The 15,597-nt window shown below is 31.3% G+C and overlaps 1 protein-coding gene across 1 annotated transcript in view; it reads right to left on the reverse strand.

Moving 5' to 3' along the window:
- The window catches only part of LOC148306950 (uncharacterized), a 55,974-nt gene extending 41,645 nt beyond the window's left edge, over positions 1-14,329 (reverse strand). Inside the window, exon 1 of the mRNA XM_088264177.1 lies at positions 13,988-14,329. Coding sequence (XP_088120303.1) covers positions 13,988-14,057 — 70 coding nt within the window. The 5' untranslated portion in view covers positions 14,058-14,329. The remainder of the gene's footprint in view (positions 1-13,987) is intronic.
- Between the last annotated feature and the right edge of the window lie 1,268 nt (positions 14,330-15,597).

Raw genomic sequence — 15,597 nt, forward strand, 5'->3', positions numbered from 1 at the left:
GTCTGTTTTTATGCGATTTTTAAATGTACCATAATGGAACCTATCCCGTATTTTTTGTATTTTAATGTAGTTCAAGTATTTTTTATTAAATTTTAGATTTTAAAAAAATCTTAAATTTAGACTGGTGCAGGTTACAACCGTTAAAGTGTGATTGTGTCTATCTACAATCTAACATCGTATTTCAAAGATGCTTTATTGAAAAAAAAAACAGAAGAAACACTTGTAATTAGGATTAAAGATTTATCTCAACAACAATTTCCCATATGTAAATATTTAATTAAGGAAAAAGCTGTTTTGTTTTTATTTTTAGAATTATTTTAAAAACTTTTTTATGCGATTTTTGGTACATTCTATCATTTTGATTTGAAGTTATGCGGTTTTTAAAAATAATGGAACCTATCACCCAGTTTTGTATGTACTTCAAGTCTGTTTTATGCGGTTTTTTATGCGACTCCCCGTGGGACGTATCTATCGCATAAAAAGAGACCCAAATGTATTTTGAAATTAAATACGTAGTTATTATTTGATTTTTTTTCAATTTTGGCTAATTTTGGCAATCATTGATATAAACGATAAATACCACACATCAAGCACCTACGAGTATTACAAATCATATGAAATCAATTTTGTAACTCAAGTAATCATTTAAAAATAACTGTTTTGACCAATATATTAGTTACAGAGAATTATCCAAGCGACTAGGATATCTAATTCAACACACATGTATAACAAATATACCATAATGTAGAATAATATAGACAGTGCTAAGATCATTAAATAAATTGTATGTGTTTTATGGCATACATTTTTATTGCAATGCCATTCTTATTATCAATTACGTATCTTTATGAACCATATTGTATCTTATTTATTTTTAGTGGGGTCAACGTCTAGATTTTTATTTTTTGTATTCATATTTGTTTTAATATTTATTGTTTCGGCATTCACTTTGTGATACGACATCATTAAATTAAAAACAAAATATTCGTTTTATACCACTTAAGGTTTATATTTCATCACGACTGGTTTTGGAAGCTACAGATGCTTTCATCTACAAGTATAAATATAAACTCATATATTTATACCTGTAGATGGAAGATGCTTACAATTTGCTAGTATTTTTTTAGTTTATATTATTTAAGCATATATTTAAAACTGTATGTAGTATATGGAAGCATCTGTTTCCTTCTTCAAAGCTTCCAAATCTAGTCGCAATAAAATATATAACTCAAATGGTAGGTATACAATACGTTTTTTTTTGGCTGTTAATTTAGATTTTGAGATCTTTGGAACCTCTGTATTCATCATTAATCCATTGAGTGACGAATATGAAGAGAAATAAACACGTAGAACTAAATGCGATTCAATTGATCTATTCTTAAAAAAAATTAAATAAATAAATTTATCAAAAAACTTTTACTGTACCGAGAAAATGTAAGAGTAAAGATGAAAGAGATAAGAAGTAAGTATTGTTTAACCACCCTACTCTCGGGTTATTTTCAGGCATATTTTTTATAAACAAGTTTGTTGTCAAAAAATATAGTCAGGTATGACAAAAATTTGTCAGTGTATCCGGTACGCATTAAATATTTTTGGAACAGATATCGCTCACTCCTTTCAAGAACGTCATAAATCAAAAATCGTCAATTTTGAGTTGCGCATGTTTTCGTAATGCCCAGAAAATGTACTATATCCCAGCAAAAGCGGCATATTTTTAACTTAATATTTACTCGCTACAGGGCAGAAAGTGTTATTTTTGCATTTTGAAGAAAAGGTATTGTTTAATTATTTTTTTAAATAAAGTAAACATTTTTCAAATGGAGAAAAAATATTCAGGTTTTACCTAAAAAGATCTGTTGCACAGTAAAAAGTTCAATAAGTGGCTTGATATTTATTTTTAAAACATTGTGTTATATTTTTAAACTTTAAAAACGTTCTCCTGAAAAATCAAGTTTTTTTATTTATGACGTTCTTGAAAGGAGTGAGCGATATCTTTTCTCGTGCGCATAGGTCATACGGGTTAGCGCGGAAAGGTGAAGAAAAACCGCGCGTATCACGTACGTTCGTATGTGTAGGGCGGTTAAAAGGACAGATACATCAATATAATGTAACCATCATACCATATTTATGGTGTAAGTTTTTATTTAGCTGATGATTCAGTAATGTTCGATTAAACTGAGAACTTATCTTATGTTCTTTGTAATTGTCTGTTTTTTTTAATGTTGTTTAAGTAATTCATCATAATAGCATGTTTTATTTCATTACCCGACTGATTACAACTCCCCACAAAAGTACTGAGTGATTATGCGACCATAGTGCTAAACGATGTAATTTCCATGGCAATGACAAATATCTACGTATATTGGAACATATCATATTTTGATATAGAACTGTGCCGAAAATAGATGTTAACGAATATGAAGATTTTAATATACTAATAGAGAACTGTTCTTTGAACCAATGCAAAATTACTTACTTATAACCCTTACCCGCACCTTATGGTGCATAGGGCACTGCATCGAATTGACGCAGTGTTATCTTGATCATTACATACATGAAGGCAAGGTGATCACTCTTGCGCTCAGGAACCAGTCGAGGGTAATATTAAATAAATATTACAGTGTAAAATCACTAATATTTATTTTCAAAATATGCAAAGCTACTTTGATTCTAATAATATTTACGAATTATTCTATTTCCACTCTTTGCTTCAAAAGGACAAAAGTTTCCTTTTAGAAAATGTAATCATTTATTTTTATAAGTACTAGTAAATTATTCAAATTTACCCTTAGGGCAATAACGTTTCCTTTTTAGTAATGTGAGAATTAATTATGTACTGTATAGGAATCTACATCTGGAATTGTGTAATATTGATAAACGTAAATAAACTATACCAATTTGTAAGAAAACCCGTCAAATGCACATTTTAATCTTTAAGCTATTGAAACGTTTTTATTTTTAAATAATAAAACCTGAAAAGCCTGTTTTTAAAGACTTGTTCGAGGAAAGGATAATTAAGATCCAGAAGAACGGTGTAACTTTGTATCACAAATACCCAGACGAATTGAAAATAAATATTTGTGGAATTTTGTAATTGGCGCAATTCGTACCCGCTATGCCAGTTTCGCGGTCGAGCATCTTCTCAATTACGATACTACTATTTTTTTTTTATTTTTCGTATTTTTACTTCAGTATACGCAGGTTCAGTTCGAGTATTATAAAACACGTACTTGTAGTGTTTCAATTACAAAATTCCACATTTGTATAAATACCTGGAAGAGGGACAGGAGGGAGGAAAAGGGGAAAGGCGAAAGATCAAAGCTCAAGTAAAAGACAAATTGTATGAAGCGAGGGACATACCACGATATCAATGTCGAGTCTAATATGTTTTAATATTAACCTGGACTGGTACTTCAAGCGTAGGACTAATCACCTTGCCTTCATAAAAAAAAACTATTTAATTAAATTCACATTCATTTTAAAAAGTGCCCTATGCACCATTGGGTGCAAATAAGTGTCAGTAGTAGTTATATTTGTACCATTTATAGTTGTTTTAAATTGGTGAATTGGTAGCGCTAGTATACATAAATAATAAGAAAAAATAAGTATATATAATGAGGAGTCGCTGGATGTACAATATAATAACATAATTATATTTTTAATTAATGTTTTACTTAGTAAATTCCACTATTTCTTAGTAAAACGTTAATTAAAAATAGATAGATTTTACCAAAAAGTGACTGCCGAATCAATTAATGAAATTACATAATTATAATTGCATGTTGATGATATCTACTGTAAATTATCGAAAAGATAGGAAAAAGTTGGGAGAAGATCCAAGGAAAGGATGTAGGGTTTCAATAAGGGAGATTAAGAAGCTATTTTTACTTAGAAAGGTAATTTATTCCACAGTCTGACCACTTGACAATTAAATATATTACTGAAGACAAGTGTATTAAAATATAACGAGAATTGGAAAGTCAAGCGTTTTCTCCTCTGAGAAGTGAGATGCAAATGGTACATGAACCTCTTAACAAGGTATTTGTGGTGAACTGAGATTATATAGAAAATTCTAGAGAGCTGTGGTAGATTGATTATGCGCTGCTCAAACGAACCCATTTTAGTTCAGTGCCCGAAGGTAATACATAAGAGGAAATTACACCTCTGAAACATATGTTGTTTCTTCGTCTTTTTACAACTCATATAATATGTACCTACATACATACGAGTTTACAAGATTTGTACGAGTATGTATATGAAATATTAATGCAACATTTTCTTATGTGTACCACTACATTTGATTATTTCATATTTAAAGTCAGATATTGCTCGTCAAAATGTAAAATAATTCGTTTCGTGAATGTTTTTTGCTGATACTTCGTGGTACATTTTATAAATTTTATAAAATAATTAGTAATTAAACTTTTTTTTATTTTCTTTACTTTTTTCCAACCGGTTTCGACAAGCACCTTCAGGGATAGATACGTACCTACGTATCTGTCCTGCGCCTCTTGTACCAGCCTACGATAATATTAAATAAATATGAGAGTAAAAATCACTTATATTTATTTTGACGATACTTCAAATGCTTTTAATCTCTCTTTTTGAAAAATAAATGTTTAATAATGTAAGTATTCAAACTTAGAAAAAAATTCGAAATATCATTTTTGATAAATATTTTTGTACTGAAAGGTTGAAGAAACGGATAGACAGTATATTTTTATTTAAATGTACATGATAGTAATTGCGTCTCATTTAAGTCAGGAAATTGCCTCGTATAATGATACGCTATGTGTATATTAAAATATTTGGTTTGTGCCCTATGGCGTTAATACATAGCTCTGATCTGATAAATGCCGTTGATCTGGGCGGTAACTAAATCTTTCCTAATATTGCATTCAGTAAACAGATTTATCAGGTCTATTCTGCTAAAAAAAAACAACAACAAAAACACAAAATCAGTAAAAAATATACGATATCACATGTTCAATAAACCATCATGCTATAGACTAATAAAAGAATTGACTAAAGCCTCCCCCTATTGTTCACGTTTCCATTAAAAAAAATAGCTTCTACCCTTTTTTCACCATTCAATGTTCCACGGACATAATTCTTAAATTTAGACTTAGCATCACATACGGTGTTTGAAGATGATGCGGAATGCATCGAAACAGTGTAACAATAGATTATAAGAAAAAGTGGTATGTACCAAGTAAAATTAAAAGTGGTATTTACCAAGTAAAGATGAGCTGAGCCACAAAGTGACTATCAAATCAATTAAATAAAAAATACAATAGATCCGTTTCACTAGTTCTTATACTTTTACTATACAGGTTTGTACACTATTTATATACGTATAACATATATATTTAAATAAATTATTTTCTTGATGAGATACCTCCGTTGTTTTTTTTTTAAATTTATTACAAGTAAAAAAATAATTTCGAGATTGAATAACAAATAAAAGAACATTATTTACATTGATACAGTAATGACTTGGGCTAAAATACAATGAGCAGTAAGCAGTCAGGGAGAGTAAACATTTTGATACACAAAATGGTAAATGTGTTTTTTTCTGTGTAAAAAAAAATAAATCAAAGAATTGGCTAACAAAATAGAACGATTCTATCAAAAGAGCTACAGGATTTTCATTAACAGTTACTCTGAGGATACAAAATATTGTTTTAGGTAGAAGCAGGCTATCCACCGCACATATGACCTTTCCTCTCATTTCAAGATTCACTCTCGAATCAATTAGCTTTTGTTATCACCTGTCGATGGAAACATCTGTAGTTTTCGAAACTAGTCGTGTGAAATAAAACTAAATTCGTAGTCTGATACAAGTTTTTAATTTTTGATAATCAAGATGTCATTCCACAATATTAATGCCAAATCAATAAATAATACAGGAGAGAGGATGATTAAGATGCTCAGCAATAAGGACAACGATGCAGAAGAAGAAGAAGAAGAATACGAATATCTCCCTCTTGTAGTGCAATTTTTTTCCGCCTCAGTAGTTTTATGGTCAGCACGCTCAGCTACCGTACTGGAGGTCCCGTATATGACTTATGTATGTAATATGTTTTGAAAAATAAATGAATAAAGTAATTTTTTTCTTGAATGTTTTCCGCAGATACTTTGTGGCACATTTCATAAACTTAATAAAATGAAATAACTTTGTTATAAGTAATTTTTTTATTAATACAAGGTAGGTTAAATTGTATTAATGAAAAAGTGGTTATGTCAAAGTTATTTCATTTTATAAAGTGAATAAAGTACTGTTTGCCAATGGTTTAGTACCCCTGTCCCAGTGGCGTAGCGTCACGGAGAGCCTCGAGGTTGTCCCAGATAAGTTACACAACGTGTAATGGCGTTTCCCGCCCATACCGCATGACGTGACAAAACAGTGTTTATTATGATTCACTTACGAATACGCGATATTCTTGCCCGCGGGGCTATTGTTTCATTCATTCTCAACCAAATGTGATACCGAAATAAATAATCACATTTTTATAAACCGTTACACTATTAACACATCCAATCACATAGCCATCTGGGCCGAATAATGTCAATAATCAAACATAGAATAAAAGACACATATCGTAGTCATACAGGAGAAAGTGACCAAGTGCATTTTTTACAAAAACGTGATTATTGTCTCTTTGATATATTACTAGCTTAATATTGCCCTGAAACAAATCCCAATGGATTTTAAACTTGGAAGTATAATACATGTCCGCCTCCGTAGTGTAATGGTCAGCACGCTCGGCTACCGTTCTGGAGGTCCCGGGTTCGATTCCCAAGGGGGGTAAAATAAATGTAAGTGATTTTTTCACTGTAATATTTATTCAATATTACCATGGACTGGTACCTGAAGCGGAGGGTTGATCACCTTTCCTTCATGTGTAAACAGTCAAGATAACACTGCTTTTATATGACACAGTGTCCTATGAACCATTGGGGTGCGGATAAGGGTTTTATTATTTATTATTATAATACATTGACTTGTTAAAAATAACTAACTGCATGGATGTTTATTTTCTTGCCAAGCAAAAGTGACTTAAATGGCCCTCATGAACATTTTACGTTTTGTTAGTTCTCCTGTACGACTACGATATAAGACTTGATATCTCAACATAGATAAAGTAGCGTGCATTTCATATCGGCACATAAGCAGTGCCTATTCTAATGGAATGGAAAAAAATATGGAAAACTGCATTTTGTGCTGCAACCCCTAGTGCATGTTGGTCTTCGGGTCGACCAAAATCGCATGTGTTAAACATTTTGTGTAGTTTTAAGTGTGTAAATAATGCTATGGTAGCGAAGGGTAGTATTGTAGTGATTGTCCTGACGAAGAGATGGGTACGTCTCACAACCGGTAGACATAAAAATCTCGGTGAGTGGTTATATTCTAATATCACTTACATTTTTGTAAAAAAATATGAATGTAAAAATGGAAAACTGTAATAATTTTTTTAAAAATTAAAAAGTAAGTTTTCTCAGCAACTTCTCCGCGATAAAACACGCATTATGTTTGATGTGCCCATAAAACCCACCAAACAGTGACTTTTAATGGATGTAAGGGCGTCTCGATAAAGGCTTTTGGGTTTTCTCCACTTTCACCGGCAATTCTGCTTATCGACATAGCCATTTAACCAAATATATTCCTCATTGGTGAATAAAATTTGGCGTTGGAAAAGAGCATCAAGCCGAATATTGTTTTCGGCTTATTCACCGAACCTACGACGCGCATAATGGTCTGTACATGGCAGACATTTAGTCTATACATGGTGAAATAGCACAACGACTGTATACAAATCAACTGTCAACTGTCGAATTAGTAGTCTCTTATAAAACAATGTTGCCAGGTTTAAAACCAAACCTTAAAAAAAACACCATCATTATTCACCCAACATATTCCTTTACAAAAAAAATATATGTATATATATTTATATAGATATATATATATATATATATATATATATATATATATATATATATATATATATATATATATATATATATATATATATATATAATATATATATATATATATATATTACGTTTTTATGGTATACACATCTTCTTGGCAGTTCCTTTGGTAGCTTGGGGATTGAATCCAGTATTTATATATTATACACAGATTTGCAAATACCTTAAAAAGGATTTTCTTGCAAAACATAAATAACATGGCCTTTAGGCGGAGTTTATTGATGTTCGATAATCGGGTTTCAGAATGCGATGTCCTCAGTCCTTGACAAGCATTCGCCATTGTACAAAAATAATTATTAACCAAGTCGCTTTACAAGTGCCATAAATGGAAGAAATTGCATTAATTAATCCCTTGTGTGATTTGTCCGAATACAATTCGGGTAGGTATTTTGCTGACAACTAACATTCACAACAATTCACAACATGTTAAAATGTTTACAACATTTTGAGTGTGTCCAAAAACTTGTTCACAAAATCTGGATTATCTCCAATTACAGGAGTTATTTTCATATTATTAATAAAAAGCTTCTTTACATCTCACCAATAGATGTTTCTAGTGAAGTTTTAGTGATTCAAAAACAAGGTTTCTAAATTGGTTCATATATATGGAACCTCCGAGAATTTGAGTAATGTGGTTGTCAATAATGGGTAGAATTAGTGAATGTTACACGTGTGTAAAGTGATCACTTAAACCAGCTTATGACGGTCGTCAGTCCCATAAATGCCCAGACTTTTATATTCTTCTTCATCTTTGATGAGATGTCAAAAAATAATATGTTAAAATGTTGTTTAAAAAATAAAAGTTCATAATAAATTCTGGTCACAATTTTCGCCACAAAGCTCCTAAAATTTTGTTACATATGTGTGACTAGATGGCTAGAGTATCCGTTGTTGGTAATATATCCAAAATTAAACACGGTTATTGGATTGAATTCTACTTTTATTTACATATATATGATACTATGTGACGCGTTTCGTCTCATTAAGACTTTATTAAACACATCAGAGTGTTTGATAATGTATTAATAATACGAAACGCACATATTTTCACTGCGTTGACACACGAAAGAAAGGTGATCAGCTCTCCGCGTCAGGTACCAGTCCAGGGTAATATTGAATAAATATTAGGGTGAAAAAAATTGTTATATTTATTTGACCCCCTCTGGGAATCGAACCCGGGGCCCCCAGTGCGGTAGCCGAGCGTGCTGGTCATTACACTACAGAGGCGTACAAAGTATTTAATCAATGCAATTTTAAATATATTAAATATGGCGACCGGTCTGTATTATATAGTATATTGTGTAAACGTGATCCATGAGGAAACTCGAGGAAGGTACCCATGCACTTAATACGAGTCGCGCCGTATATGAAGTTGACCTCTCTAGCCCCTTCGATCTTATGACATTTGACTTGGCTGATCGAAATAAAATAAGTTTGTTTTCGCTCAAGCAATAAGAAATATTGCCCATTGTGTACATATATTTCTTTTTTAATCGATTTGACATCACAAATAGCAAAAATAGCAAAAAAATAATTATTAGTAATAATAAAGAGATTTTATTGGTCATTTATTGTGTAAGAATTTTTTTAAAACCCTTATACGCACCCCAATGGTGCATAGGGCACTGCGTAATACAAACGCAGTGTTATCTTGATCGTTAACCATGAAGGAAAGGCGATTGATCAGCCCTCCGCTTCAGGTACCAGTCCAGGGTAGGTAATATCGAATAAATAGTACAGTGAAAACAATAATATACGTCGGGTATGTATGAGGAGATGCATGAATGTAGAAGAAGCAAAGAATGTTTGCAAAGACAGAGCGGTGTGGTGTTCGATTCTCTCTGCCTACCCCTGCGGGGAAGCGGCGTGATGGTTAGTTAGTTAGTTAGTGAAAATAATCACTTATATTTATTTTACCCCCCCTGGGAATCGAACCCGGGACCTCCAGAACGGTAGTCGAGCGTGCTGACCATTACACTACGGAGGCGAACAAACAAGTAAGGATATTAGGTTGGTTGATTAATTTCAAATATGTACGTAAATGTGAGTAAACTCGCCGTTTTCAACACGATTAAATAGTATTATATCATATTTTATCCTTATACGGAATAGAAAACATAAAAAAACAACTTGTTTTTTATTTTGTCCGCCTCCGTAGTGTAATGGTCAGCACGCTCGGTTACCGTACTGGAGGTCCCGGGTTCGATTCCCAGGGGGGGTCAAATAAATATAAGTGATTTTTTCACTCTTATATTTATTCAATATTACCTTGGACTGGTACCGGAAGTGGAGGGCTGATCACCTTTCCTTCATGTGTTAACGATCAAGATAACACTGCGTTTAAATGATGCAGTGCCCTATGCACCATGGGGGTGCTGATAAGGGTTTGAATTGAATGAATATCATTTTAAAACAAAATTATGATAAATACAGAAAAAAAACGTGTCTTAGATGGTTTTATGTGCAAAATATTTTCATAATTATTGAACGTAATTTTAAAATATGAATAAATAAGTAATCAACTAGTCATGTAAAAAAATATAAAATAGAAATTCTGATATTATTTCGAGAAATAAAAATACTTTGTGTTCTGATCCACTCACATTTTTATTAACCAACTAGTTTCGGCAACAACCTGTTGCCCTCTTCAGGGTTACATTTATTACAGGGTTACAGTTATTATTAGTAATAAATGTAACCCTGAAGAGGGCAACAGGTTGTTGCCGAAACTAGTTGGTTAATAAAAATGTGAGTGGATCAGAACACAAAGTATTTTTATTTCTTGAAATAATATATCAAGATGATCCACAAAGTTAATGCTTTCAATATTCAAAACATAGAAATTCTGAGTTAAGGTTAGTTTTCGGAATTCCGTGAATTTTAGAAAGTTCAAAAAATAAGTACAGCGTTACAATTTCCATAGGCCTTTGCGCTAAGCACTTACCGCTAAATGTAACGAGAGGCAGTTAACTCAACATTTACCTTAACTCGGTAATTTCATGCTCGCAGTTACATAAACTGTCATTATTATCATTGCAGAGATACTTTGCTATAACCATGAATAGTATGTGAAGTGTTCACTTAAGTTTATCATTGAAATATGGACGTTGTGAAACCTTTTGACTACGCTAACAATTTGATCCTACTTAATACTCGAGTGTCCACACTCAAAACACAGTAAGGGACATTTTTTTGTAGTACGTTTTTTTTTGCATTTTTGGACTAAGTAGATCCTACTTAGTCCAAAAATGCAAAAAAACGTACTACAAAAAAAATGTCCCATACTGTGTTTTAAGTTTGGACAGTCGTACTACTGACACATTACTTTTTTGAAATATGAGATCATATTATTTTTCTATTTTGAAAATTTTTGTTTGTTAAATTGCCATTTATGCTGTTATTACTGCAAACTCATTACTAAAAATGACATATCGCTCACTCCTTTCAAGAACGTCATAAATCAGAAATCGTCAATTTTCAGTTGTGCATGTTTTCGGAATGCTCAGGAAATGTACTACATTCCAGCAAAAGCGGCATATTTTTAACTGAATATTTATTTATTTTTTTAGGTATTTTTTAATTATTTATTTTAATAAACTAAATATTTTTCAAATGGAGAAAAAACCTTCAGGTTTTTCCTAAAAAGATCTGTTGCATAGTAGAAAGTTCAATAAGTGGCTTGATATTTATTTTTAATACATTGTGTCATATTTTTAAACTTAAAAAACGTTCTCCTGAAAAATCAAGTATTTTTTTAAATATGACGTTCTTGAAAGGAGTGAGCGATATGGTATTTATAAAATTAATTCCAGAAAAACTGAAAAGTTACCGTAATCGAAATTTTACTAACGTTCTAGCATATTACATGTAATTACAGTAAAAACCTTACCTGTAATTTTATTTTCAAAACATTTCATACTGTGAATATCATGAATTATGTGGATCGCATTGTAATTCTCTTATTTATTACTCATGGCGAACACCTTACTTCTTGACAACTGTTGTCACTCAGCATATTCAATGTATTCTATTGCATTATTGTTTCATATTTATAACAGTTTCATCGCTTCATAAGCAATGCGAAATTGAACATAATAAAAATGTGTGATTTATATATATATTTTTTTCATCATACCAGATTTAGCCACAGCAACGCATGGCCGGGAACGGGAACAGATTTAATGATAAAAAAGACTAAAGGAAGAAGAAGAGAAAATTCTTATATTGGAGCCGGAAAAGGCTATTGACTGTCAAGCATCCAATTACCTACTATCATTAACCCTTTTATATATTTTTTTATAAAATATAATAAATATAAAACGTAATTATTGTTATACCATTTCAAATTATTTTATTATAAATATGTATTTTTTAAAAACCAGGAAGTAGTTCAGTAAATTGAATACTTGAATACTTCACACACTTGATAAAAGAATCCTAATGTTTTTATCCTAATGCGGAAGAGAAAATACAAACATATATAGAGAAGAATTCTAAACAAGATTTGTATTTCCATTTATCCATACAAAATGAAAGCTTATGCAACTTTGGATTAGGAAAGCATTAATGGATTAACAGTACCTACATAATATTACATACACGCGGTTCTTCTAATAAAGGGTCCGCCAAATAACTTTTTTTTTTTGAAAATGCTATAAAAAAAAAACTTCGTAGCTTCGGCTGTGTGGCACGTAGCGCCGTCCTGTTGAAACCAAATGTTGCCAATATCCTCCTCTTCAATTTTTGTGAACAAAAATCCGTTCAACATGGCCCGATAACGATCGCCATTGACTGTAACGGCCACTCCTTGCTCATTTTCAAAGAAAAATGGCCCAATTATGCCTCTGGACCAAAATCCGCACCAAACAGTGACTCGTTTTGGGTGTACCGGCTTTTCAATGTATGCGTGCGGGTTTTCTGTGCCCCAAATACGACAATTTTGCTTGTTTACATACCCGCCAAGATCAAAATGAGCTTCATCCGAAAAGATGATTTTTTTGGCAAAATCGGCATCTTCTGTAAGTCGATCGCAGGCCCACTCAGCGAAGCGAAAACGCATTGGATGGTCAGTTGGCTTCAACTCCTGAACCAATTGGACTTTGTATGGCGTCATACCAAGGTCTTTATGCAAAATTCGTCTCAATGATGTCTCCGAAATGTTCAATTGTTGAGAACGACGGTGAATTGATGTTGATGGCGCTTCACGCACACTTTCTGCCACAACATCGATATTCTCGGGTGTACGCACTGTTTTTGGCTTTTCACGCTTTGGTTTATCGATGAGGATGCCAGTTTCTTTCACTTTTTTCACAAGATAACGAACATACGGAGCTGACGGTGCTTCTCTTCTTCCAAAAACCGTACGCAATTTTCGCACACATTCTGCAACATTACCATGATTTTCAAAGTAATGTCGCAATATTTCCCAGCGTTGTTCAAGCGTATACACAACCATATTCGCTCAGCGGAAGGATAAAACTAATTATCTGTCAAATCAAACATGAGCTAAGTGTTACCATTCACGAAATAAGCACTAGTTGAAAAAAAAAACTTTAGATGGCAGACCCTATACATATCGCTGACTCCTTTCAAGAACGTCATAAATCAAAAATTGAAAATTTTCAGTTGTGCATGTTTTTGGAATGCCCAGAAAATGTACTATATCCCAGCAAAAGAGGCATATTTTTTACTTTATATTTACCCGCTTCAGGGCAGAAAGTGTTGTTTTTGCATTTTGGAGAAAATGTATTGTTTAATTATTTTTTTAAATTTACCAAATATTTTTCAAATGGAAAAAAAACAGTTAGGTTTTACCTAAAAAGAGCTGTTGCACAGTAAAAAGTTCAATAAGTGGCTTGATATTTATTTTAATACATTGTATTATATTTTTTAACTTTAAAAACGTTCTCCAGAAAAATCAAGTTTTTATTTTATTTATAACGTTCTTGAAAGGAGTGAGCGATATATTATATATAAATTCAGTAAATGATCATACCTGACACATATAGAAATTCCGATAGAATAAATATACTGCACATCCATCTTGCGTAATACTTCGACCACATTTTAAAATAAAACACTTGATTTGTCTAAAAATCAGAAAATAATATATCTTCAATCGATCAATTCCATGAATCAATTTTGTTTATCAACATAGCTTTAAAAAATCAATGATTGTGTCATTGTGTAAGAAACGTGTATTTTTCAGAGATTTATTATAATCTATGGCACTGATTTATTATTATGTTTTACGTATTTTATAACGAAAAGTAAGTAACTTCATTTATCTTTCTAGGTCTATCCACAACCGCCATTTATCGCTGTCGGGAATATACTAGTTGACCATGCTTGTAGAAATACCGGCATGCTGTAGTGTTGATACAATATTGGAAAGTTTTCTAGTACTTTATGAAAAGTATTATATTCTACTGACTATTCATTTCGAGATGCTATGGTTTGGAAATATTTTTTTACTCTGAATAAAGATTTGATTAACTATTATTAAATAAGTGAAAATTTAAACATACCCGGTGCAAATTTAAGATGAAAACAGTTTGTAAAATTGTTTTCATCTTAGGTTCTTGGAGTAGGTACATAATTGTTACGTCTTGGTTTTATTGAGTATCATAATTATGAATATGTATAATGTATACAAATGTAGGTTTCTCCAGCTATTTACACAATTTGATATCTCGACAAAGTTGAAAAAGAATATGGAAGTCAGTATTTAAAGAGCTTGTAGACTAGTCATGAGCTGGTAAAGTGATCACTTTACACACGTATATCATTCACATTCTACCTATGATTGAGAAACACACTTCTAATTCTATTCTTAAATGACTTCCTACCACTAACAAAAAATACCAACAAAGATTTTAAAAAAATCATTTATATTTCGTCGTGTTGGAACAAAAGAGTGTTTAAAAAAATGTGACTTAAATTATTCACAAAAATTTATGTCAGTAAATACTTTTTTATTGTAATCCGAAAATTTCTTCATAAATATAATAAAACCGAGGTTTTGTCACTTTTTTTAAATATTATTGTTACAAAAAAAGACGCGTTTATTTATTAACCAGATATTTTAACTAACTTATAAAATATCTTATTATCGTTACTCTGTGACTGTATTTTATTAATGTATTTAATTTATTATATCAAATGACTATTTTTTAAAGTTTTATATCTTCCATTTTTTAAATCCATGAGGATATTTTAATTTACTTTTTTAAGATATTTTTTTTATTACAATTAATTGTTGCATTTCGATATACTAAAATCATTTTAAACGATTTTTAATGATGCACTCGTTGTTAGTTTTATGTTTTTTATTGTTTTATTGCTTTTTTGCTTTTTAATACTTGAAGAATCGCTTTTTTTATTTTACAATTACAACTCGTTTGAAATTAAAGTAATGTGATTGTTACTAAAAGTTGAAATATTACAAAGCGACATCTTTTGAGCACTCTTCATGGTACTAAGCTTAATATCATATCATTGATATACTGTTTGAAAGAATATTAAACTAGTTGTACGCTTGAAACACAGATCTATTCAATATTTTTTCTAATAAAATTAAATAATGAAAAATTTAAAAAAAAAACC

This window comes from Brachycentrus maculatus, unplaced genomic scaffold (assembly GCF_059751285.1).
Source record: "Brachycentrus maculatus isolate JH-2025_06_01 unplaced genomic scaffold, ASM5975128v1 h1tg000218l, whole genome shotgun sequence".
NCBI lineage: Eukaryota > Metazoa > Arthropoda > Insecta > Trichoptera > Brachycentridae > Brachycentrus > Brachycentrus maculatus.